This window comes from Dermacentor andersoni, chromosome 10 (assembly GCF_023375885.2).
Source record: "Dermacentor andersoni chromosome 10, qqDerAnde1_hic_scaffold, whole genome shotgun sequence".
NCBI lineage: Eukaryota > Metazoa > Arthropoda > Arachnida > Ixodida > Ixodidae > Dermacentor > Dermacentor andersoni.
In genome coordinates, this window is record NC_092823.1 from 39,033,075 (window position 1) to 39,059,700 (window position 26,626).

The 26,626-nt window shown below is 45.7% G+C and overlaps 2 protein-coding genes across 2 annotated transcripts in view; both read left to right on the forward strand.

Moving 5' to 3' along the window:
• The first annotated feature begins 6,686 nt into the window (after positions 1-6,686).
• On the forward strand, positions 6,687-9,960 carry LOC126519187 (uncharacterized). Its single transcript, XM_050168805.3, has 3 exons — positions 6,687-7,080; positions 8,389-9,008; positions 9,799-9,960. The coding sequence occupies exons 1-2, from the start codon at positions 7,069-7,071 to the stop codon at positions 8,968-8,970; spliced, it is 594 nt and encodes a 197-aa protein (XP_050024762.1). The 5' UTR covers positions 6,687-7,068; the 3' UTR covers positions 8,971-9,008; positions 9,799-9,960.
• A 13,332-nt stretch (positions 9,961-23,292) lies between these two features.
• The window catches only part of LOC140213442 (uncharacterized), a 74,308-nt gene continuing 70,974 nt past the window's right edge, over positions 23,293-26,626 (forward strand). Inside the window, exon 1 of the mRNA XM_072284666.1 lies at positions 23,293-23,311. Coding sequence (XP_072140767.1) covers positions 23,293-23,311 — 19 coding nt within the window. The remainder of the gene's footprint in view (positions 23,312-26,626) is intronic.

Sequence of the window (26,626 nt, forward strand, 5' to 3'; positions counted from 1 at the left end):
CCACTGTATGGCGTGCCTCATAATTACATCGCGCTTTTTGCACCTAAAACCCCACAATTAAGCAATGCCACCTACGTGGGAACCCCGAAGCTGTCGTATAGCTAGGGCGTCGGTGAGAACATGTACACGGCGTCGGTGACGAATGATCGCTTACAGCCGATAACAAACAGATGCTCAGTACTTCCTAAGAGAGGGAGAAGTCACTTACACAGCTTCACTTTCTTGGACGAGTGAGTTGCCAGAGATCGCTATATCCGCAAAGAACGTTCATTTCCTGTTTGAAATTATTGAAGTGTAGAGGGAGAAAAAGCTTGCGCGTAAAGCTTCTAGGGTCATTGTCGACGCAACCAAATCACCAAGCGCATCTACTGTTATATAATGAGCGGACAAACTAAAAAGAGGATAAGAAAGAAAAGTGATCGGCTATTCATAAGAACAGTAAGAAAATACTAGCGTGGGTAAGGCTAACAAGGTTATATGCAAACGCTGGTCACAGCATCAAGAACGCGGGTGCTTACGATCGTCGAACGTTCAACGCAATATTTGTCATTCAGGTGAATCATCTGCGACACAGAAACATGTTATCTGCCGTAGCGTTTTATTTTATTCTGGCATGAATTTCGGCCGCTTCATGTCACTATGCGATCAGGGAGCTGAATTTCGTAAAGTTAATTCACTTGGAAAGAACGAATTCCACATTGTTAATCTTCGACCGAGGGTACGCATCGATGGCGGATATAACGCAGTGGAATTTCAGTGCATCCATCCATTTCTGAGTAATCTTCACATCGGCTCAGGCCTTCAGTAATCCAGGAGTCACATCATCTGAATATTTCGACGCGCTTCTCGTGCGCATTGTTATGAGCACCAGTGTTTCCCATGCATGTCCAATTTGCAGCGAAGGATAGCGACAAAACATCTAAGCGCAGTGGAAGCCCATCGACACCCCATCATTAGCCTCTAACGTGCCCGCAGCCATCTTGAGTAAGCAACTGAAAAATATAAACATTTCTGAAATTTCATACTTAAGTAAGGATGACCAGATTGAATAAGTTGAATGTGAAAGTAACAAAAAAAGTGAGGACGCGCCAAATACCTGACGGCCCTCTACAAACGAGGCAAGTCTCCTTCAGAAGCTGCAACTTCCATAAATAATTGAATGTTCGGAGAATACAGCTCCCATACTTTCAACTGTGGCGTCCACAGCACACTGATTCGCTTTTCATTTAATCGGAAACTGGTTTACACACTGCCCCAGAAAAAACAGAGTTTGTCGTCATTCATGGTGGCAGGTCTACCTTCGGGAAGCAGGAAGAAAAGCAGTCTTTTAAACTGTACATCGGTGACCAACCCATCACACGGAAATCTGCTATCCGAATACTCGGTATGCACCTAGACGAGAACTGCACATCGAACACTTGGTTCCAATGCGTTACGAAGACCCGCAATCAAATCCTGCGCGCTTTACGCAGAATCTCTACCCGCACCCGTGGAGTAAACGAACGTGAAATGCGGCAGTTCGCTCAAGCTTTTCTTGTCTCCCGTATCATGTACGGGCTGCCGTATCATCCAGTCAACCGCACACAGATGCTCGCGCTCGACCGGTTACTTAACGAAGCCAAACGCATTGTAACTGGACTCTCAAGGCACACAAGCCTCGAAGCGCTTAAAAATTGTAGCAAACTCAACAACCTGTCCGAGCTCGTAGACGTGCACATCTATACACAAGAGACGAGACTTCGCGCCACAAAAGCCGGGCAACACACACTCATGCTCCTCGGGTATGACGTCCACACAATGCCCATTTTGCCCAACAACATGCCGCCGTGAGAAATCACGGCTCTCACCGGTGGCAGACCACTTCCTCTCAATATGGGCCCTACTCAGCGAATGCGGCGCCTTGCATACGCCAAGAGGCATGCCAAGGCTAGGAGTTCACTCTCCTTGACTGAACGCATCGTATACACGGACGCTGCACTGCCTGCAGACGACGCTAGTAACACCTGTTATGCCACTGCGTGGTACGACCAGACAAATGAAAATCAGAACCGCCGCCATCATATATCAGCAGAAGCAATGCCCAGCACCCGCGCTGAGCTAATGGTCATCCTAGATTCTGTTCCATGTGCACATGTCGTGCTGATCTCAACCACCTTTGCTGGTAGTGCCCCCTCTACATCCCACCAAGGCTTCGTGCGCTGGCCACCATACAGCGGGGACCCTGGCCTTCTTCTCTCCAGACTTGGGCTTGCCCGGATACCACGTCTCCGGACCATGCCATCGAGCTCTGGCGAGCACTGCTGCTGTTCCTCCAGGACCCTGCAGTACCACCCGTCGGCGATCGGCTCCGCGACAGCCACAAGCGTCATGCGGCCCCCTCTTAGCTGCCTCCAGGACGTTCATTAATAAAACGGAGGCAGCGTTACCCTTCCCCTTTTGCAATAACACCCCTCCTCTTTCCACCGCAGCGTCTTCGGCGCATTTTAATGTGGAATAAACGTGGTTTCATTCATTCATTCATTGGATTTTGCACGTCGCTTCACAGTTCTAAAGAGAGTGATAGTATATAATTCATATTCCAGAAGCTGCTCTAACGTAAAACCGAGTCAATCTTTTCCCTATTTCGTAACATTTTATCGAATATTTCTATCCTTAAATATCAATTGTGCATTCGTCCATATTACAATTCATCTTGCAGCTTTTGTCATATGTAGGTGCAGGTGCCATCATGCAGCACAAATGATTACTTTCATTCATTCGTGTCATGGACTCCGGACGACTGGAAGCTCGTTCCGGCCTCCATCGCTGTCAGCTAGTATAGGCTACCAATTTCAGGAAGGTTGAAATTAGCGCCATTGAGGGCATGTAAATAAATAACTAAACATACAACTAAAAGCACAGACATTGATTTATCCTCGTGACCCTAAATCACACACTTTTTTGTTGATAACTTATATTAGCTGTTTGCGGGCCGCAATCGTGAATTTTGTCCTGCTGTCGTAGTGGTCAAGAAGCACGTCGTCATCATCATCATCATCATCATCATCATCATCATCATCAGCCTGGCTACGCCCACTGCAGGGCAAAGGCCTCTCCCATACTTCTCCAACTACACCGGTCATGTAGTAATTGTGGCCATGTCATCCCTGCAAACTTCTTAATCTCACCCGCCCACCTAACTTTCGGCCGCCCCCTGCTACGCTTCCCTTCCCTTGGAATCCAGTCCGTAACCCTTAATGACCATCGGTTACCTACCCTCCTCATTACATGTCCTGCCCATGCCCCATTTCTTTTTCTTGATTTCAACTAAGACGTCATTACCTCGCGTTTGTTCCCTCACCCAATCTGCTCTTTTCTTATCCCTTAACGTTACACCCATCATTCTTTGCATAGCTCGTTGCGTCATCCTCAATTTAAGTAGAACCCTTTTGGTAAGCCTCCAGGTTTCTGCCCCGTACGTGAGTACTGGTAAGACACAGCTGTTTTACACTTTTCTTTTGAGGGATAATGGCAACCTGAAGAAGCACGTGGCCCAACGCAAATCACGAAACTAGCTGTTTATGAGGCGAACCCATAGCGAACCTGTGCCTATCGAAACAAGTCACACTCGGCGTAATGACAGAGGCGAGCGCACTCGTCCACCGTAGAAAATCTTATCTGCGGATGATATGCGTGCACTATTTGTACGTGAATCACTGGACGTTCCAATTAAACGCAATCTGATTGCACAAGGCTCGGCGAAAATATATACAACAGATAGAACCAGCGATAACATTCAAGAAAGTGCCGATACAGAAAGGCGCGTCCTGACCCGAGTGATAACTTTTGTTAGCCGGTGAAATGCGGTCACCGGACGAACAGAAACAAGTAGGAGCGTCGCTATATCGAGCATCCGTATTGGCTGGCATTTGCTCTTGCAAACGATTCCATCTCAAAACTTGTCTTTTTTGTGTGTGCGAATATGGGAGCGCCTATTTCTCAACCAATGATCCATGGAGTAAGCACGAGCATTCGCCACCACTAGGCGTTGCTTCCTCAAAGGCTGTTCTTTGCTCAAACCGGTCGCGTCTCACACCACACCACAACTAATATTAACTAGCGACTCTACGCTGCCTTTGCATTAGTCATGAGCGACGTATTTTTTTTTAAAGTTGTCATTAAGTATCTTGTGGCAGACACGTGTAAATTAAAAAAAAAATCCATTGACGATAAAGGGAACCTTCCCGAACACCTAAAAATGATAGGTCTTAGCCGCGAAAGCGGGGGGAAATGGCTGTAAACACACTCAAAATTCAGGTTCCGCGGGAATGATGTGGAAAGAGAAGTTACTACCGTTTTATTCAGACACACACGATGTATCGGTTAACCAAGTGTCCAAATATAAATATCTTAGGCCGCAAGTCACTGACAATTGGATGCGCCTTGCCGAATACATTTGCGGAAGCACACAGTCACAAAAAAAAAAAAAAGGTGGTGCGTACTGCGGTGAAAACTGATTAGCGCGAAACCAGAAACCATGCTGTTCGCGTGCAAATGAACTGTGATGCAGCTGCTTGAGTATGCATGTTTTATGTCGCAGCCCATGTGCACAGAAATATAACCTCAATTGTAAGCGTTTCACAAACAGGGACTTGGCTTGTTCTTAATTCGTGCCGTAGAGATTAGTCGACATCAAATTGCAGGAAAATGGCCGAAGTTAAAGCTGCAGGTCAGGGATGCAGCATGACAGTCTGAAGTTATGTTGTCAGGTATTCAGTCACAATACCCAAGCGGAAATTTCAACATAAATTAACTATGGACACATCACAATAATGTAAAGCATGCCAAGCACATCGCAATTTTGCATACAGAACAGAATTTTTTAGACGCTTAGTTTACTTGTGGATGCGTGATGTCGTCAAGACTATTACTGTAGGAAAATTAGAATATTATCGGGGATCAATATTATTGTGAAATTAGCGAGTGACATCATTTACGAAAGAATTCCGCGACATGCTGGCTCTTATATTATTGTTGTGTGAATGATCTCGCGAGCTTATTTTCACTGCGTTGTTTCTAGCAGCTTCTTTGCGTTTTAGGTTTAGGTTATTACTTTAATTCTTTCACACAAGCTTTTTTACATATAAGCCTTTATGTTCTTACTTGCTGTTGTGCCCCTTAGCTCGCTTGCCGAAGGCACTAAATAAATACATAACTAAATAAATAAACAAAATTCGCATGGGTTAAAAGACCTAACCTTAACGAATGAGCGGAAGTTTAGTTCCGCATGAGGCTGACTAGCACGCCTACTGTGTTTCACATCCTTTTCATCAGAGAGCCCAGTAGTGAGGACTAAAGCTTGCGATGCTTAGAGATCGCTAGCAAGACCGCACGGAGCTATACAAAAGCGGTCGCACTGTTAGGATAGTGTAGCGAGTGTTCGGCAAGCGACAGAAGGTGATGCTCCAGATTAGGAACACTTCCTCAAGCCGTACGCGACAATGTGCCCAATGCGATTCCCACAGTTAGCGATCGTAATTAGCGCCTCGGGGCAGCCACCGCGTGTCGTTGGGTTGCTCTTAGCTGTAACCATATAAAATCAGACAGCACGTACTAACGGCATACATTCTAACCAAAACAATCCCTAAACTAGTGCAATGCGTTGTTCTGTTTCCACGTGCAACTGTATTTGAAAGATTGGCTTAATTGAAACTCCAACGCGTACATTATCGCGGCTACTCCATGCTTAAAAAACGGCTATAGCGCGATTACATATTGTATTTTTATTAATTGACTCGCAGCAGGTGTTTTGTTCAGTTATTTCCTGACCAGAGAAGGATCATTACTACTACGGTCCATTACAAGAAGTTATCAATCGCTCCTGCATAATGTACAGAATCTGGAGGCCTACCCAGCGAAATGGCTGAGTTATAAAATGCCCCATTTCATTGCGAGGGACGTCGTCTAGAAGCCGAACATTGTAAAATTTGTTTCTGCCTAAAAGAAGATCTTAAAAAAACAGAATATCTCAGTGCTACGACATGAAGCTCCCTTTGCCTGGTACCCTCAATGAGTGTCTCTTGTCTGTACACATTTTAGCCCTAAGGAATTCCAATGCCAAAATTTAAGCGGTATAGAGAAGCACATTTCGCTTACACTGTCCGGGCTACTATGCACTGTGTATTGTCTCGATAAACGGCCTCGGTCGCGCCGATACCCTCAATTCCACTAAGGAAACCTAACTAAACAATCCGATGCGGTCGCGACCACCGCGCGAAGCGCCCGACTCTGATGTAACCCGAAGCCGAGCGGAATCGCCGTTCCCCCAAGTTGCGTGCGGAGCCGAAAGGGTTTTTTCCCTCGATTCTCCGGCGCGTTCAATTGCTCATGCCGCCGACACCATCAGCACAAGCGCGCGCGCCGTAATGCCGTTGTTTCGTACAGCCCGGCTCCCGCAGCCCTTAAGTACGAGAAAGCGTAATCCATTCGACATAACGGAAAAGAAAAGATAAAATTGACAAACGGCTAGCGCTGGAGACGATTTATGTGGGCTCCCTTAGTTGAGAAAGCAAAAGTGACCGCGTGCCAGCGAACCGGGACGCCGACCGAGCGCATCGGTAGCTTCACAAATACTCTGTTGCGTGCCGGTTCCTTCGTTTTTGTTTTGTTTTATCTCATCGGCCGCATTGGCGCCACGCTTTCCCAATCTTGGGCCCAGTGTTTTAGATGTAGATAAGAGAGAACGGGGTGCGTCGCGCAGCACTTTGTTGTGCTGGCCGGAGAGAGGGCGCACTTTCGCCGACTGATGAAGCCTGCCACGGGGGATGGTCCCAGTGGTTAGCCCTTTCTTGCTCTTGTTCGCCATCCCGGAAGGAGGGGTCCCGTCACCGGAAGCTGCGCGGTTCCTCCGGGGGTTGGGCTAAACGGTGTGCCGGCGCACCCCTGGCCTCTTCTGTGACGTAACAACAAAGGAGTCACGTGTGTAGGTCTGGTCTGGTATATAAGTGCCTCGCAGGCAGTGAGCAGGCACAAACGCTCTCCGAGACGCTTCAGTCGTTCGTGCTCAGGTTAGACCAAGCTCAAGTCGCCATGAACGGCCTGGTAAGCTACCGGCGGTGGAATAACACTGGATGCGACAGTGGTTTGTGGTTGTTCCGAGTACGGGGACGTTTCATTGATTCGCCTGTTGTTACCTTAGGTTGTGCTCTATAACATTAACAACTGTGGTCGAAATCATGCTTATACAGCGTGCATGCTAATGGTAAAATAGATTATGGACTCAATAGGCATGCACGGGATAGAAGAACCAAGGAGTGAGAGGTGTTGCCTTTTAAATTTTGCAGTATTATTATTGAAGGCGTTTGCTACTATATCACTTCCTCCAATGACAACCTTTACTGTTGTCCTCCTCACCTACTGTAGAAAGGAAGCGCTGGCAGCAGCCAACGGGCGTGTTATCAACATAATATCAGCAAACATGGACATTGCTGTAGAGTAGTGCGGGAGCAAATACTGTCATTGCGCTTTAGATCTGTCTGCTAGACCCATAATTGCTACGCTCGACCACTTACAGCGCGAACTCCATGATTGTAGTCAAAGTGGCATAGTCTGGCACCATCGCAGTGGTGCGAAGGTGGCGCTGCGGCTTCACCTAGTGGCCGCCAGAACAAATTGGTTCTGCTTACAGCCGGGCACGAAACAGTTGTGGGCTTCACCGAGAGGTAGAGTGCCCGTAAACGGCGCTGTGTAGTAAACTTAAAGCGCCAACTCTATATGTCGTTGTTACCTTGTATTCGCAGAATGAAGAGTGCGTGAACTCCTCTTTATTTAGTTGAATGCACCTTGGCTGTGCTTTTATAATCAGAAACGATACACAGTTATAGACCCCAAATGCTGCAGAACCATTTTGAAAGACTCACCCAACCGTAGAAATCGCTGCAAGAAAGAAAACAACTTGCTTCTTCTCAAGCCACATATATATTGCTAAGTACACAAGCTTCGGAGAGCCACCGGAAGGAATAAGTTTCCAGGTTAGAATGAAGAAACAGAGGTTTCAAAGGCAATCTCAATAGGCCTAAATTCGTAAAGGAAAACGTAGATTAAAATTTGGGAGCAAGGAATCGGTGAGGAGTTATAACATGATTGTTGAAAGCCAACAGCATACGGCGAAGAGCGGAGTTGCAAGGTTCAAAATATTGTAGAGGACGTGCTCTTTTCGTTGGTGGTCAGGAACTTCCTATTTACACTTGGCAGATCATTTTCTTTCGTTTTTTTTCTGAATGTATCAGAAATCATGTCTCAGATATCGCACATCTGATTGCAAAGGTCAAAGAAACAAGCGACTCATTGTAAACAGTATGCAGTCCTAGCTCATGAAGTCAGCCGTACCATTTTCGTGTCCGACTGCAGGTGTTGACTGTTGTGTTGAGTGCCCTGGTAGGCAGCGCCCTTAGTGGATTCATCGGCGGAGGCCGCGGAGGCGGCGTTGGTGGCGGTCTCGGCGGAGGTGTTGGTGGCGGTCTCGGCGGAGGCGTTGGTGGAGGTGGTCTCGGAGGTTACGGCGGAGGTCTCGGTGCCGGTGGCCTTGGAGGCGGACTAGGAGGTGCAGGCCTTGGAGGCGGTGGAGGAGCTGTCGGTCTCGGCAGCAGCGTCGTTTTGCTCAACGGCGGCCGCGCGGGTGCCAGCAAAGCAGTGGCCGGACCGGCGTTCCTCGTTCGCACGGTGCACCACGTGTCTCAAGTTCATGGCGGCGGAGCCATCGTTGCGCACTCTGGTCTCGGAGGCGCCGGTGGAGGCGTTGGCGGGGGCGCCGGGATTGGAGGCGCCGGACTTGTCGGTGGTGGCGCCGGCGGTCTGGGTGGAGGCGCCGGCTACGGTGGCGCGGGATACGGAGCCGGAGGTCTCGGTGGAGGATACGGTGGGGGCTACGGCGCCGGTGGCGGCGGCGGGGGAGTCATCGGCAAGCTGGTCCTTGTGAAGCATCACAAATGAGCGCTGCAACCTGCGTCCCTTTATTTAAGCACTGGCAGGTAAGCATCGTCTATTAGCCTTCTTTATTGGTCCTACCTTAGAGTAAAAATGAACGGACCCGTTATAGTGTACGCAGTGCGTGGACGTCGCATTGGAGGAAAGCCTATTTTACCAAGGCATATTTCTCACTTTAGAGAGCGTTTTTTTCAAGAATATGCTGCGCCCCTAGGAGGCGAACTTCAGGACCTGTAATTACAGGGGCGCCTCTGCATGGATAATTCAGTCCTACCCACTTATATATTCTCAACGACGTGTCTTTTATCCCAAACGCCCGGTACTTGCACTAAACTATAGTTTTAGACACTACACTAATGGTGTGACTCCGGCTCATATTTGGTCGTTGCGCTTACTGAACAAGTACTAAAACGCAATTTGGCCGTCAGTAGAGTATAATCTGTTTGAAGATACTTTAGTTTACCGTCAGGTAGATGTTCTATAAAGAAAGAAATTATAGGGTTATGCGTGCCAAAACCAGGATCTGACTACGAGGCACGCCGTAGTGGGGGACTCCGGAAATTTGGGCCACCTGCGGTTCTTGAACGTGCCCCTAAATCTATGCACACGGGTATTTTTGCATTTCGCCCCAATCGAAATGTGGCCGGGATTCTGTCCCGCAACCTCGTGCTTAGCAGCTCAACACCATAGCCATTAAGCAACCACGGCGGGTGATGTTCTATAAGAAAGACGAGAAAAAGATCCGCCCGCTGGGAATATTATTTAGCATACAACCTGTCAGGAGTAAGATTTGAATTCGTCTATTACGTGTGTGATAATCCTTCTTCATTTCAGGAATAAGCGAAGCCACCTGACTACTGCACCGTCCGCCTCCACTGAAGAGCATCAACAACACCGGCTCTTTCACCTCAGTCGACTAAATGACGGAATCTGTATATTGCGCTGCGAACTGGTGTGAATATATGCTGACCGGGAACTCGTTTCCCGATTCCTAAATCTGTGTGATTTACTCCAAATGCTGTCTCACTGCTTCACGCAAACTTTTCTTGTGCATAGCTTGATTTCTCGATACATGAACATCGACTGTCACATAGCGGTAAGGTTTTGGAACCTTTGCTGAAGGGTTAGGATCGATATTACGAGAGAGAGTGAGAAGAGGGCAAGGGGGAGTAGGGGCAGAAATGCAATAGAGAAGGCACGTACTTTAACCAGAAGGCCGTCCGGCTGGTAAGCCTACGCTGGAGTTCGCGAAAAGAGGTATGGTAAGATGAGATCGAGAGAGAGGAATGAAAGACGTGGTCAAATTGCGCAAGCCCACGCAAGACACCGGTAAAACAAAGGCGTTCACACAGGCAAGTCTCCCAAAAGAAACAAAAAAAGTGCTTTCACAGCCATGTGGTCCAGTGAGGGATGGGAAAAGTGTTCGAATAGCACCAGCATGGGCAGAGAAGATGTGCAAAAAGGAGGGAAGCCGGGGGTAGTTCTGTATGGCCCACCTGCAAGAAAGGTAGAGCAAAGGGCTAGAAAGAGAGAAAAAAGACAGAGGAAGATACTATGTAAAGCTCTGGGTAGGCAATCAATCGCGGCTAGGCAGCGTTGTCAAAGTCTGTGACACATAGGCAAGTGGACATTACGAACTGTGATATATATATATATATATATATATATATATAGTCTTCTGCGCCGAGGACTTGCTTATATTTCTTCTCGGCTCATAGTGGGCGAATGTCCAGTCCATCAAGCACAGCGTAAAACAGGTGTCTCTCGGTAGTACTTATATTTCAGAACCGTAACACCAGTGGCTGCTTGGAAGACTACTGACATTGCGTTGTTTTCTTTTTTTCGGTTCTTCTTGTTGTGCATCATTACCTAGCAGTTGCGACAGCTATGGCTACAGCGTCGTGCCGCTAAACCACCGGGTGCGCATTCGATCTTGGCCTCGACGGCCGCATTTCGATTGGGGCACAATGGCGCTCGTAGCATAATGGAGCTCATGGCAATGGGCACAATGGGCTCGTGTACGTAGATTTCCTTGCGCATTAAAGAACCCCAGGTGTACAGAATTAATCCTGAGGCCACTACGACGTGCTTCGTGATCAGATCGTGGTTCTGGTGCCTAAAACCTCAGACTTTAACCTAATTCGAACATACAACATCCACGCTGCGCCCTCCCTTGAATGCAATTGGGGCTTCTGCTCTCAGGCACTGACTTCAGAGTGGGCGAGGTTTTGCTTCCCTATGGCTGGCTGCCCGAGTCTATTTATGTCCTCACATGACTAGTACGTGCCAAATGCCCGTGTGACGTAGCCGAGCAAGCGTCATAATTTCGCTATTGCAACACATTGCACACTTGTAAGTCTTAGAACTCCTGATCAGCACAGTCGTGAGTTTGACGGATTATACTTACTAATTGTCTAAGTGAATGCTCTGAAATGCGACTATTACCGCTCGCATCGACAAACGCAGTGCTGAACCATGGCCCTCTGAACGCCGAGCAAGCAGCTCAATTCCTCTCCATGTCATGCGGTGCGGCAACAGCACAATCTGCGCGCGCATCCCATAAATGCTCCAATAATGAGTTTTTTTTCCACTCTACACAAAGATACCAGACTAAGGCGTGGGCATAGAAAAGTTGCAACGGTATAAGCGATGATAGTGTTACTCGTTTTCATTACATGCAGTTTCAGCAAGCAAAACCCCCAATGCTGCCTGAACTGAATTACGTTTCTTATTAAAATTCAATCAGAGCCAATCTCTCCGAGAATGTCGACGTCAGTGCGATTAGCGTTGAGCCATTGTATGGGACACAACGTACTGTCACCGCCTAAAAGTGCCATACAGGTATGAGACCTCTACGCAGCCGGGATCTTCTCTGGCACACCCCTCAGGACACGCTGTGCCATCGTAGTGACACCACCGTTCTGTGCGGACGTGCGCGTGCCTGAGTAAATATTCAGACAGGATTGGCTCAAGACACTCGTGACCTGCGTTCGATTCAACCCTGCAATAGAGAAATTCTGCAGGATCTTTTTTTGCCTGTGAAGAGCAGCGGATACTCTATGTCACATACTAAGTGACCCTAGTTGGCATCAAACAGTTTCATTGAAGAGTGGCACATGTGCCACTGGACATGTGCCCAATGCCACATGCTGGGGGACCCAAGATAGTCCAATGGTTGGTTTCGAACCCTCTTCCCTTAGCACAGCACTCCAATTCTCCCTGCTCAACACACCAAAGCGCTTAGTGACCAAAGTGCGTTGGATCCTAAGAAAATGTCGTAACAATGCTAATCGCATTAAAAGCTAACTGGCCAGTCAAAGCGCTAGTACGAACAGAACATCCCGGGGTATGTAGCGGTGACATTCAGAGTGAGGCACTCGAAGATTGAATATGCATGTGTGATGAGGAGAGTAAGTGCACTTATGCTAAATACGCGCAACGTCCTCGTTCAGTACAGAATGTGTGCTGTGATCGCATGCAACGTTTACGTTTAACATTGTTGCCCGTACAGCGCATCCACGCGATTGACTGTTTAGAGGTCATGAATAATAGCTTGGCTAGCGGGATGGATAGATGGGTTCATGGACTGACCGTATAACTGATTGAGTTCAACGTTCGCAAAGAGGCCCTGACTTGGGCCATTAAAGATTGTGTTAAACATAGGAAGTTTTAAAGCACCAAGCAGGTGGCATTTTATTCCAATTGGTTTCCTTTTCTGGAAGATGAGAGAAATTGAAATGTCTTACCGCCATGCTACAAGGATTCTAGCTGCCCTGCCACATAGAAACACTCTTTCTCTTCCCTGACTAGCGTCTGTAACCGAAATTTCTTACCTGCCATCTAGCATGCCAGAGCCGAGATACCACGTCACGTTTATCTCGTGAGCCTCTCCTCTTCTCCTTCTTCTTCTGTTCCGGTTTTACTGCTCGGCTTCGATCCAGTAGTATAGCCTTGAACGTTAGACATTGGGTGATTTACCGAAGCTACGTGCTTTGATCGGGGGCCTTTCATACAGTCCAAGGTGTGTACCAAGTTGGCATTTCCAAAATTCTCCGAATTTTCCAGGTTTTCCCTGAGAGCCCTTGCGAAATTCCCCTGAGTGACACAGAACTTTGTTTTATGTCAAGACGGGCTTACACCATGTCGCCTGATGCTGTCACTCTCTAGTAAGCATGTTAAAAAATAAAAAAATGCAGTTTAAATGGTAAGAGGTAGTGTTTACCTTATTCAAAAATAACACAGAAGGGAGGGCACTGCGAATAAGTAGTAAAAGCCATTGCAAATTGAGTCCATCATTCTAAAACACGAATAAAAAAGAGATGCATAAGGAAGCAAATACCTTCGAATATTAGTTATTTCTATCAATTGATAGCAAGATCATTTGTATGAGGCCCGAACTTTGTCGCAAGTGAGATTCTCTCTCAACAACAGGTAAGTTGACATACCTGACATACTCTTAGGCCGCGCACAACCCCTCAGTGTTGGATTTCACTGCTTTCAAGAGTTTATTTTGGTTCGTATGAGGGGCACCTGCATCGCGGTGTTAGTGACTACTGTTTCTTTTTCTTTTTTTGAGCTCAAGCTCTTTCAAAGAATCGGCGACACGCTTTCTTTCCCGTTCATTCCTCAATGCGAAGGTTGTTTCTGTTCTCGCCCACTTTCCACCGTGCTGTCGGCCACCGGACCATTTGAACCAACTTCTTGATCAGTTGTACAGTCAACGTCCGATTTTTCGGACTCCCTAGGGGCCACGAAAACGGCCGAAAAGTCACGCAGTTCGAAAAAAAAATGCACATCTTTCACTGTTCTTAAGAGCACAAATAGACATTGGAACATCCAAAAAAAAAAACTCTGAAGGCCTGCTAGTACACTTATTAGGCATACCGGTGCTCGTACTGTGACGGGAGATGGCGGGTGCTCGCGTCTATAATTAAGGAATACATACCGTGTTCCGGGACAATTGCCCCCTCCGACGCTTGTTATGCTTCACCTCAATACTTTTTTTTCTGCTTCCTCGCATAACAATTGTGTACTGAGATGAAGCTGACTTTCTGTAACCGGCCTTATGCAACGCGCCGTGCTGTACGAGCTTCCAAGCTAATCGCGAGGACCACAAAGGCGGAGTCACGGTCATTGCTGACAACGGCAAATTCTTTCAAGGAAAAGCACGGCACCGTATGGCAAGAAGCTTAATAGCGAACGTCAAAGCAGGAAGGCCTAGCGTTTCCGCCAGTGGTGGCTACGGCTGCCAGCGGATCTGCGTGCGAGAGCGCCTGTTCGAGGCGGCGACGTAATAAAAATGGCGGTGGCAGTGACTTTGATCTAATGCCATTTCGGACCTGCGGTCACGGCAAAAATTCGGGAAAATCGGACTGCGAAGGGCTCTTGCATCCGAAATTTGTATACAGTGACTTTATGGCGTACCTACTGGTACCGCAAGGCTGTCCGAATTATCGGGCGTCCGCAAAGTCGGTCTTTGGCTGTACACTGGCAACTTCTCCAGCCGATGACACGGCGTCAAAGACGATTCGATACGATTCATCTATGTTACTCGAGCCATCATTACCGCGACTTTTGTTCCATTTCAATAAAATTGCTGCTAATTTTCCGTGATAGAAGCACCAATTCCCTGAGTTTTCCCTGAGTACTTGCACCCTATTCAATATTCCTGAGAATTCCCGGTTTTCCCGGTTGGTAGACACCATAAGACAGTGCGTCTGACCTGAAGGTGTTCAAGCGGGTCGCCTTGATTCTCCCGCCTAAAGTGGGGCTTCCTCGAGGGGAACTGGACATATGGTCTTTCATTGGGAATCTAAACTGTTTTCGTGCCGCACTGCGGTTTTTTGGTTCGTAGACACAATCGTGGACGCGTGATGAATGCGTAGCGCTTGGCTGTTTACAACACCTCAACCTGGTGAAAAGCCCATTGAGGAACACACGGTTTGAAGAGAACCCGTACTGGAGGCGAGGAAGGTGGCAACGTGGGCTTGTCGGCAGGACTTCGTAAGATAATAGCGAAAGCAGAGACGCGGACATAGGTAGGCACAATTGAAACCATGTGTGGGTTGACGTGGTCTACTATTACTTCACTGCTTAGTAGTGGAAACCATTGCAGTTGTGACGAGCACAGGATTAATAGCGACATCGTGAGCCTATTGGATAAGGAACAAAATCTCGGCGCATTAATGTTTCCCATTACACTTCCGTAGGAAAGAGGACACCGCGTCCGGGAGCCCAAAACCCACGACTTTGTTCTCAGCAGCAGAGAACCTTAACAACGTGACGCCAGCCTTTTCTGTGCATCTGTCCACCGAAGCCAATTCAAAAGCAAGCCATTAGCTTTCCTAATACGTGACGGTTAAATAAGGAAACCGGATATTTCACTACCACCCCTACCAACATCAAGTGTTCTGATATTTCGTACACGGGACTAATATGAAGACAAGCTAACCACTCTACTCTCTAGTTCTGCCCGTCCCCCCTTTTAAGGCCGCCCGTCGCGCGCTGCGCCTCTCTTAAGCTGCGCAGTGCGCTTACACAGGTGGTTTATAATAACGTCGTTTACAATTCTTTCACGCGGCACAGAATAAATGTGTTATACTAAGGACAATACAGCCTTCTTTATCATCGTTTTCTTTTTCCACATCCGCAACTGACAGAGACAATTCATTACGGAAAATTCCCGAGAAATTATTCTCGCACTGCGTGTTCCTGAATATACATGCGCCCATAGTCGAACGTATATGCAGCACGCGTATTTTTCTTATGCTTCCATCTTATATTTTCACGTCAACAAGTAGTTCAACATTCCCCATGTTACCCCGTTGGTTTAGGAACTTTTTAAGCACAATTTTCGCCTTCATATAAGGCAAGGAATTCAAAAGGAAACAAATGACAAAGGAAGGCTTCCGCTGTCATTTTTATCTAGCCACTCAAAAGGTTGCGTAAAAAGAGCGTATCTGGCTTTCATGCTCTGCGCTCCACACATCACCTTGATGGTTCCACGCATCGCCATTACACGAGATCGAGGCTAGTTTGATTTAAATAGCAAGTGCTAGAGAAGCAAGGCTTAACTTAAGTAGACATACATGACTGACAATATGCCCGCTACATTCGATAAGATTTACGGCTCTCAATGTAAAACAAAAATCAGGTTTGCTTTTTACATTTGTTGTTCGCAAATGCAAAGGACGGTTATGAGAGTATTATTAGAGAGTTTTGCGGGTCAGGTATTTCGGCAAATCAAGGCGAACTGGCCGTTTTGCCGGAGGGGAGTAAGCTTAAACATGATACCCCTGCAGCGTGGAATCACCTGAGGGCTCAGAGTTCAACCAGACTAACACGCAGGTAGTGTGACAGCGACCAAATGTACTCTACTTTGCTGCAGGTGTAAATTTCGGCAGCAGAGTAATCGTGAACATGTTTTTTTTTAATGTATGGAACGCTTTGGATTCGAGGCAAGGGCAGTAGCTTTTTAGGCGGGCCCCAGGATATCAGGGAGAAAGATTAAGTACTGAATGTAGCGACACACCAGCAAGGAGTAGAATTAGACCACAAATAGTTAAGACGCACTTATGATAACTACAGAGACAGTACAATTTGTTTCATGGATGTGCAGGTTGGTCACAAGCAGGAAGAATGGCTGGAAATTCCAACGCAACTGAATGACGAAGCTATTAGCGTGTACGCCTTGACCCAAACGCCTCTATGAGATTTGTAGAATCCGCCTTTTATTGACAATTTTTTGTATGGGAGGGTCGAGAAATGGCAGAGGCGCAGGTGCGCTATTAAGGCTAACTATGAAGTGACAAAGGCCAAAAGAGGCTTGTAAGGAGCCTTTAAGGATTAGCGGCGCATGGGAAGGCGAAAGCACATGGCTTGGAGCAGCTTAATTACCTATGGAGAGGTAGTGATAGCAGAGATAAAACTAAAGAATTCATTCATTGCATTATAAAGGATAATAATGAGTTTGGAAAATCGGGCCAGGTGGCATTGCTGGAGACATGACTGCGCACATGGAGAATTTTGGCGAATACACCGCTTACAACGGCTTTCCAGTGCTGGATCTGTGCGATGAACAGAACCTTATAGTTGCTAACAGGGAGAATAAGCATCATGTACAGGTAACATGGTTATGTGGTAACAGGCAGGCGGGCATCGACTATGCCTTAGTCTTAAAAACGGTCTATGAACGAACAGAAGAATTAGTGATAGACGAACATGTAAAAAATTAACCTGGGTAGCAATCATAAACATTTAATGTTAAAATCTTGGAGAGATAGTAATGCGAAACATGAACTAACAGCATCAGAATTTCTAAAAGTGAAGGAAAAGTAAATAAGAGAAATCGCAATAAACACAGAGAAGAAAATTGAGGCGTTTCCTACAATAGTCTGGCAGTATAATGAACTGGAAGACGTTATTCAGCAGGAGATGAGACAGACGGCAAAAAAATAAATCCTTGGGGTGAAAGGAGAAAACCACGTAAGTGGTTGAACGAGGACATAAAACAAGCTATAGACGAGCGTAAGCAGGCGTCCAAGAAGCCAAAAAGTTGGGATTACACTAAGTGGTGAGCCTTAGATGGAACAAATACCGAGCAAAGGGTGGCGAGCGAGCTCATTCAAGAGAAAATTAGACGCACAAGCGAACCTTGGGTACATAACATTCCCAAAAGAAGCCAAGGCGGATCAAAAAGATTATGAAACGAATTCGCAAACGGCTACATGGGATGAATTATTTTTAATATACATTAATGACCTACCAACGCATGTCTCTTGTAACATCCGTATTTTCGCCGACGACTGTGTCATCTATCGCACAATCAATAACACCTCTGATCAGCTCGCCCTCCAGAATGACTTAAACAGCGTACAGGACTGGTGTAACCAATGGCTCATGGAACTAAACCCCAATAAATGTAAACTCGTGTCTTTTAACCGAAAACGTAATCCTCTCCTCTTCTCATACAAAATCTCGCATGCCACGGTAGAATTAACTCACACTTATAAATACCTCGGCGTAACATTGTCCAATGATCTAACCTGGAACGCACATGTCACAAAAATCATATCATCCGCTAACAGAACCCTTGGATTCTTAAAACGTCATCTACGACATGCCCCACAAAACGTAAAACTACTTGCCTACAAATCACTTGTCCGTCCTAAATTAGAATACGCCTCTGCTATTTGGAGCCCTAACCAAAATTATCTAACAATTTCCCTAGAATCAGTACAAAGTCGAGCCACAAGATTCATATATTCATGCTATTCATATAACGTTAATATATCATCATTAAAAGCAGAGGCAGGTTTAACATCTCTAGCTTGTAGACGTCGTATTACTAGTATGTGCTTGTTTCATAAACTTTATTACAGCTCACTTCGTCATCCGCCCTACATCAATCCGCCGGCACGTATCTCCCCCCGCATTGGTCATCCCCTTCAAGTTGCACGGCTTCGTACGCGCACTGCTACTTTCGCATCTTCATTCTTTCCACGCTCAGCCCCGGACTGGAACGGCCTTCCACACGACATCGCCGCAATCATCTGTACATCCAAATTTCTGAATTGTATAACTACTATATTTAACAGCGAATAATTTATGTTCATTACGTGTTTTCTTTGTTTATTATGATTTATACATGTAACCCACCCCTTATGCAACACCCCCAACACCGGGGGCCTTTAAGGTAATAAAGTGAAGTGAAGTGAAGTGAAGACGGTAGCATTTGCGAAGGACGCGATGCGTTGTCGTACATTGCAGAGGTCACTAGGGATAATTAGGCATGAAAGAAAGCATAGCTTTGACTAAAAGAGATCCAGCAACAGTAGAGAAGCCTGAGATATCAAAATTTAGCACAGAAACCTTTTACTGGAAAGTAGCAGAAGAAAACAACCCTAATAACATGGCCGGAGGACGCAATGAAATCGCAATATAGGTAATCAAATGCCTCTGTCAGAAGAGCAAGGTACTGCTGACTAATTCCAGAGACCAAGTGATTAGAACGAAGAAGATTCCGGTTGGATGGCGTGACAGCAAGATGAACCTCATCTACAAAGCAAAGGTGATGAGGGTAAGACAAGCTCGTACAGGGCAGTTAAAGCAACCTCGGTGATAAATAGAATGCCAATACAAGCCATAAAATTACAACAGTCGAAGTCTGTGGAGAAAAATGATGTACTCGGGAAACTGCAGAATGGGCTCAGGCTAGGCAAACGCTTAGAGGATAACGTGCTTCTGCTAACTCAACGCAAAGGGATTTCCCTAGTTCAAAACAGGCCTTCATGGAGGCGAGCTTTACATATTAAACGAGCCCACGACAACGTAGATATGGAATTGTTTATGGGATATTCTCAGGTATCATGGCATAGATGACGATTTCGTGGAGCTGCTGAGGAAGATATATAGAGACAAACGAGTGTAGATGGTACGGGAAGGTCGAAAATGTGATGAAGTCATGGAAATCCCCCAACAACCGAAGAAACGACGTCCTCTGTGGCCATCTGCTGTTCATGCTTTATGTTAAGGGCATAGAAACACGACTAGAACACTGCATGCGTAATGGACAAATGGTGCAACAGAAGCTCTCCGGAACTAATGTATGCGGCCGACATAGGGCCACCAGCGGACAGTGCAAGAAATGTACATACACTCGCAAATATATGTGGCAGCGAAAAATCTAGACCTTAGTTTTAGCACAGAGAAATTGGGAAACATGAACTTTAATGAAGAAACGAGTAAATACATGGTGTTAATTCATGAGCAAGTCATACCCATAGTAATGCAATACAACTACAGCGTAGCATACATAAACGAAGGAAAGATTTATTCCATGTACCTAACAAGGTAATCTGAAAATAGAGGGGAATTGGAATACAGTAAAAATTAAACATGAAGCACTTTGGGGCCACAATAAATATGAGGCGGTGCATGGAATTAGAAAAGGAGTTATGCTATCAGCGATAAATAAATACCGTTCGCAAATGCCATAAAGTGCTTAAAATCGGATGTCTTGCCGGGGTCGGATATTTACCAAAGACAGGCAGGTCGGTTGATTTGTAATCCCACGGTAGAACCACAAATCGTCTCTACAGGGTGAGATGGATTGGACCTCTTTTAAAGTCAGAGAAGCGCAGAGCAAGATTACTTTTGAAGAAAAACTGAGGAACATGGATGAAAATAAATAAGCGAATAAAGTGCACAAATATGTGCACCTGGAAAGCGTGGACACACAACGGAGGAAGAGATCAAGAAAATTGGCACCTAACTACAGGGTAATTGAAATGCAAATGGACAACCAGGAGAAAGAAAATGAGAGACCGAGACCGCGTGAATTGGATGAAAAGAATGGAAACAAAATGGACCATGGAGATTTACAAAAATGGGAAGAAAGAAAGTAGAATGGAAAATGTGTACAACAAGAAGGGCAATGCTTTGATAATGACAAGAACAAGAAAAAAAATTGGAAGGGCAAATCAGTGCGATAGCTTAAAGGGCAGTACCTTACTATTTGAGGCTCGAGCTGGTTGCCCAAGGACAAAAATATACCGGAGCAAATATTTGCCAGATGCAACAAGCGAAAATCCCGAGACCACACAGCACATCCTAACGGAACGCGAAGCGATTTACCCAGAGCAACCCCCAGGTAATGTACACCTACCAGAAGCGCTTGCATTTAAAGTGGACCGAAGCATCAACCAATCAGCAATAGAGATAACCAAGAGGCGTTTAGAGTGATGGTGGGGAAAAGGCAAAGAAGAGATCGATACGATCGGATCCGTTACAGGCATAGGTAGAGGTGAAAGTTTGGTAGAAAAGTTACGAGGAAAAGAGAGAGAATAAACGTTTATTTATCAGAATCAATGAGAAAGAGTGCTTCTTTCCTCAACCGAGGTGGGGGCCCCGTCAATCCAGGTAGCCATTGGCCTTCGCTGATTTCCTGGCCTGCTTCACCAGCTTGCACTGGTCCTCCAAATTAGGGGCCTCGAACATGGCCTCCCATGATTCTTGGCCGAAGATACGGGCACAGATGAGGAAGAGACACAAGATTAAGACGTATACAAAAACGCTAGAATGAGAAACGTGCACATCATACCAGACGAAATCAGCAGGTTAGGTTACCGTATGACACCACGCCGTTTCATAGGGGATGCCAATAAATCATCATCATCATTATCACCTCACCCTTACGCAAACGCTCCTCCGGTAAAACGCCCAGTTCGCTTTCTTATACCGGAATAGCGTACACGATAATATCTATATTAATGCATCCTGTACGTGTCTGGTAAGCGCGAATATTTAGTTTTGATGGTCACACATTCATCTTCGAATGAGGGTCAGGCTGAGCGACCTGTCATTCACACTTTAGAGAGGCACTCCGGATGGCGTAACCATTTTTTCTCTTTTGCGGATACACGAAGAACAAACACAAAACGAACCTGCTTGGAAACTTAAACCATGGAGGCATCTGGTCCAAGATATCAATGGAACAAAGCCAAATCTATTTTTCAGCCTTCGTGGTTCCTTAAACGCAACATGGGGCTAAATTCAATAGCAGATAAGCACGCCTAACAGCAGGGATATCGGAGGAGTGTCTAGTTGACCATACATCTTATTTTAATTCCAGTTTAGAGAATCACAACATAACAAGGCGCTGAAGTCATGTATATATGAAATGTAGAATGGCGGTATGTATACTCACTAGGGTTGAAAATTGGGCGAGTTGGTATTGCATTCTACAACTGGTACAGTGCAACATACAAAGGAAGAAACAAGCCGAGCCGGCCAGATAACGGAACAGTTCTTTTATCCGGCCGGCTCGGCTTGTTTCTTTCTTTGTATGTTGCAGTGTACCAGTTGTGGTATGTATACTGTTGTCTGGGTTGATACGGACTCCAGGTTGATCCTCCCCCTCCTCCCTGTATAAAATTATTGTAAGATTGCGCCTCATGTTTGCCGCATACTCAGGAAAGTAATAGGGATATTCGTGAACGCTGAGCAAAATACAAATATGGTTAAAATACCTATTACTACAGATTATTGCTTGCGGAGAGAGAGACAGAGAGAAAGGCAAAGGAAAGATAGGGAGGTTGACCAGATATTATCTTCGGTCGGCTACCCTGCACTGGGGGAGGAGCGAAGGGATGCGACTGGTGAGAGAGAGAAAAGGAATTTAAAAAGAAACCGGAAACACATACATGTAATGCAGAACTGTTCCTGTGGAAAAGTCGGGTACACAACATTTGCCAACAATTTTAATTTCATCAGAATAAGTCACATTACGTCACAAACGATTAACACAAAGAAATGTGACTTCTCTGGTAAACGTTGCTTTCCAAAAGGTGCCTTCACGACTCGGTTTCCCATCATAAACAATGACTGTTATATTTCAAATACCAATGTTGGGCCGTGCAACTTGCGCACTCTGCATGGAAAAGGTGCCTTGAGAGGTTGGTTGCCAATATCAGAAGAAAAAGATAAACATGCACCATTGCATTAGCGAACCACCTCCAAAAGTGACGCCCTGCAGATAACTGATTATTGCTGGTAACACACAAGTGACGATAGTTTGCGTTTTCTATTACTGAAGCTCCTCACAAAACCAAAACTTTCTAGGTGCAAGGCTCGCAGCCGAAACGCTTTTTTTGGAAGTTTTGCACTAGCTGCAGGATGCGACCTAAAGTAACGGCCATGAGTGCAGCACTCTAAGCACTTGATCCAGGCGGCTTAAAAATAAAAAAATATGTGCCCGAAAGGGCAAATTTTCTTTTTTTTGCTGCAACATAGCTGCGCCAGCTGCAGCCGCAGCGACCCAGTTTTATGGCTGTTCCAGAGGTCAGCTTTATTGGGGCATAATAATAACGACAAAATCGGCGCACCGAGCTTCCCTTGCTGGCTGCATAACCTTTGTTAAAAGATACATCGTCATCGTTTTTCAGATTTTTGCTTAGTCAGTGAAAAACGTTATAGAAGTAAGGTTATCAGACTTTCGAAGTCCATAGCCGGCGGTCGCGTTGGCGCGAGCTTCAGGCATTGCCGACGCTGCCACTCTCCGAGTGCTTAAGCGGTGCTTACATACAGTGTGTTCGGTACAGGGAAGGTGGAAGCATGACAAAGCTCAAAATATATCCGGATAACTATCTGGTAACGCCTGATGCGGAATTTCTTGTGTCCTATATGACGACGACAAAGGCTAAGTAGACAGTGATTTCATTGTGACCTTCTAAGACTATCAGACAAGCGTTTTCGCCGCTGCTCAAGACGTGCTTCTCCTAATTACATAGACTACCGGACACACAAACAGAAGAGTTGTCGGAAGTTGCCATGCCTCCGCTGGAAAAAGGTAAGACGGATATTTTTTTCTGCTGCACTAATTTGAAACTCTTCACTGCCACTAAGCTGACGAAATTTAATAGAAATTGGCAGATCAATTGCAGATAAATAGCGAGATTTCGGAACGCTGGTACTACAGAATAGAATTTTACGGTCCTTTTCATATACACATTATACGTAACGGACACACAGTAATCGAACAAGTGATGTCGCTTGAGACTTCGTTTCCACAGGTCAAGGTGTTCTCGTCACGATAACGAGTGCCCTCCTTCACAGTGTTAGATTGTTCGATCTGTCAGCCTCAAAACAGGGGAGCAAATATGCTGCTGCGTAAGTGGAATGAGGGAATTCGAAATTTGCAGCAAGTGGGAGTCTTGTCTTCGATACATAGGGAAAGGGGGCGAAGTGTTTTCTCTTCATGCAGACGGTTCTTCCAAGTAGGTGTGAAGAGAAATGCAAGGCTTATAGGCCAAATTCACAAAGCGTTCTGTTCGTAAGTGCTCCGTGCTATTGGCCAGAAGTCCGCCAATAATGCGTCCAGAATCTCGATCGGCTCGAGCGCGCTCTTGCGAACAATTCTAGTGCAAGAGCTTTCTTCTTTTATTTTTTGTGAATGTGCGCCCACGTCCATGATGGCGTTGTGAATTCGTTGGGCTCAGTTTTCCCACAAAGCGAGAGGGAAGAAGTTATACACTGTCTCGGTTTTCTTGAAAATCGAGGAATAACTTATAACTGAAGAAAGTCAGAAAGTTTAAAAGAAGGTAGTGTCAGTAGGTGTGCGGTTAAAAGTAATAAGTGTAAAAGGAAAGTGCAAGCAATCACTAGCAGTGGCGTGTTTTCGAAAGGTCAGACAGACAAAACTCCCCCATTAATTATTATATTAAAAAAGAACAAATAAAGAACGGACATTTCAATTTGACTAGGAATGACAATGATAAAATTAGTAAGAAAATTAGTTTGTAAAACAAATGGCTGGCGAGAAAAAAATTAATTCAGCGGGGAATATAAGTTTTTTTGTGGCCTGAAATAAGTCTTCACAATCGAGGGCATGCCCTTTGAATACTTTGTGTAAGACAATCAATATATTTGAGTGCCCCCTTTCATGGCGTTTACGCCTGTCGGTTTCATAAAAGGGCTAACGTAGCACATGAAATGCGACTACTTATTTTTTGTCTCTGGAAGAACGAAAGTTTGATGGTTTAACATCAAGTTTAATCTCTGGAATTGTGACTTGACGGGGTTAAATTCTCGGCGGCTGCTTCGGAAAGTTTCTTCATCAGCACGATAGCCTTTTGATAGAAGATTCGTTGCCTGTCCTCCTTTGTCGATGTGTTCTTTGTGGTAGCACCCATAGAACTGACTTCAGAGCTAGCGAAGGTAAAGTGGACTTCGAGCTCTTTGAATTTGACGTCATTTTGAAGATATTAGCAGGCCTTACACTTGGGACGAGAAAAGGGCTATACACTGCTGGTAAAATGAGGGTTTACTTTTACGTATCACTAACACGTCCTTAAGGTTTCCATACGGTGATAGGTGACCTTGGTACCGCCTGGAATGCTCCCTAAAGGCACCCATTAGCTGATGGCATGGGATATTAGTTCCGAATAATATTATTTATTCTTGAGAGTGCGTTTCAGTACTTGGTTATCTAGAGCAGCGCCTGCTCGGGATGTGATTTATGACTGCTTTCTAGCTAACGCTCGCCTTCCTTCTACTTCTTGAGGACGTCAAAATTCTGCGCCTATTCTGCCGAAGTCCTCAGCATCAAGCGAGAAAATTCCAAGATATGGCACTACAGCAGTGCCTTCTACTAGTGGAGGACTCAAGAGGGAAGTTGGATTGTTCAGTGCCATAGCCATTGTCATAGGCCACACTGTAGGTATGTGAAAACTCTCATTTTGTTCAGTATATGAGTGTTAGTCAAGGTTGCCTTTATTCGAGTTCAATAGAAAAAAAAGGAACCTTAAATATCACGATTGTGCAAGTATAAACGTTTTCGTTTCCTTGTGTAGGCGGCGCTGGTGCAATAGTTAAGCCGCCTGGCTCAGAACTCCGAGATGGCTGGATGAAGCCTAACAGACGCTACACATATTTATTACAACATTTTATTCCACATTAAAATTTCAGCGGCATCTGCATCCTCGTCAGGGTTCGTTTGTCGTCGCCGGAGCTGTAGTGATATCTCGTTACTGATTACAAGAAGGCGACATCAAAATTATGGGACCATCTCTTACATAGTTACAGAACATAGGCATAGTGAGAAAAAGGATGATAAAAAATAATAAAGAAAAGGTGCGCAAGGAAGTTCTAACGTTACCCTGCGTGCCGACTAAATGCTGCCACGTCGCCACGATAATGTAACTGCAAGATATATGCATTCATTGTTTCAGAAAACAAGATTTAAATGGCTTTCGACAGGGCAGTTTACATTGAGGAAGATCAAAGAGTTACCAAAGAACTGCGCCATCGCGCACGTGTTATCAAACAAGCACCACAAATAAAACAAATAAAGCGAATTCTGAAAACTTATTGTGCCAGAGAGAAAGTGAGAATAAAAATAATGGAGACTTTCTTCAGCAGATAAATCGGCGCCACTGTATCTTCATTCAGAAGTTGACAGTATCTGATGAACTGCGTCTTACCGTGGCTAATATTACGCTAAATATCCAAGCCACTCCGCCTCCCTATATATAATGAAGACTGCATATCTTTACGTCATCTTACCCTTTCGTCACGTTTTAGCACATGTTCCTGATCTTTGTGTAGCCAGCTAACTCATTCCGCCACTACTTATAAGCTCGCACGTTTTCTGTCATCATGGACCACCATGACCTTTGCTGGCTCTCGTCACAGAAGGATCCTAAAGGAAGGCTTGGGAAGTGGGCATTACGGCTCCAAGAGTGCACATTTGCCGTACACTGCATGTCTGACTTGATGCAACAAGATGCTACCCTGTTGGCCCTGCTGGCACGGCCGAGCTTGATACTGACAACTTCGTCATGGCTATTGCTGATCTAGCCAGAAAAGCAACAACACGCTGCGGTCTGACATCGGCCGCCTCCATTATCTCTTCAGCCTGACGCACCGCTCCGTCTGTTTGAATCGTGTAACCAGCAACCATATATTTTATCTATCGAAGTACTCCCCCAGACGGCTCGGAGCTTCTGCTTGTCCTCCTCAAGCCAGTTCCTCTCAATGAGTTCCACGATGATACATTAGCTAGCCATCATGCAGTTTCCTGCACATACGACCACGTGCGGCGCTGGTTTTTCTGGCCTGGTCACTACCGGTCTCGTTGACGCTAGGTTGTTGCATGTGACCTTTG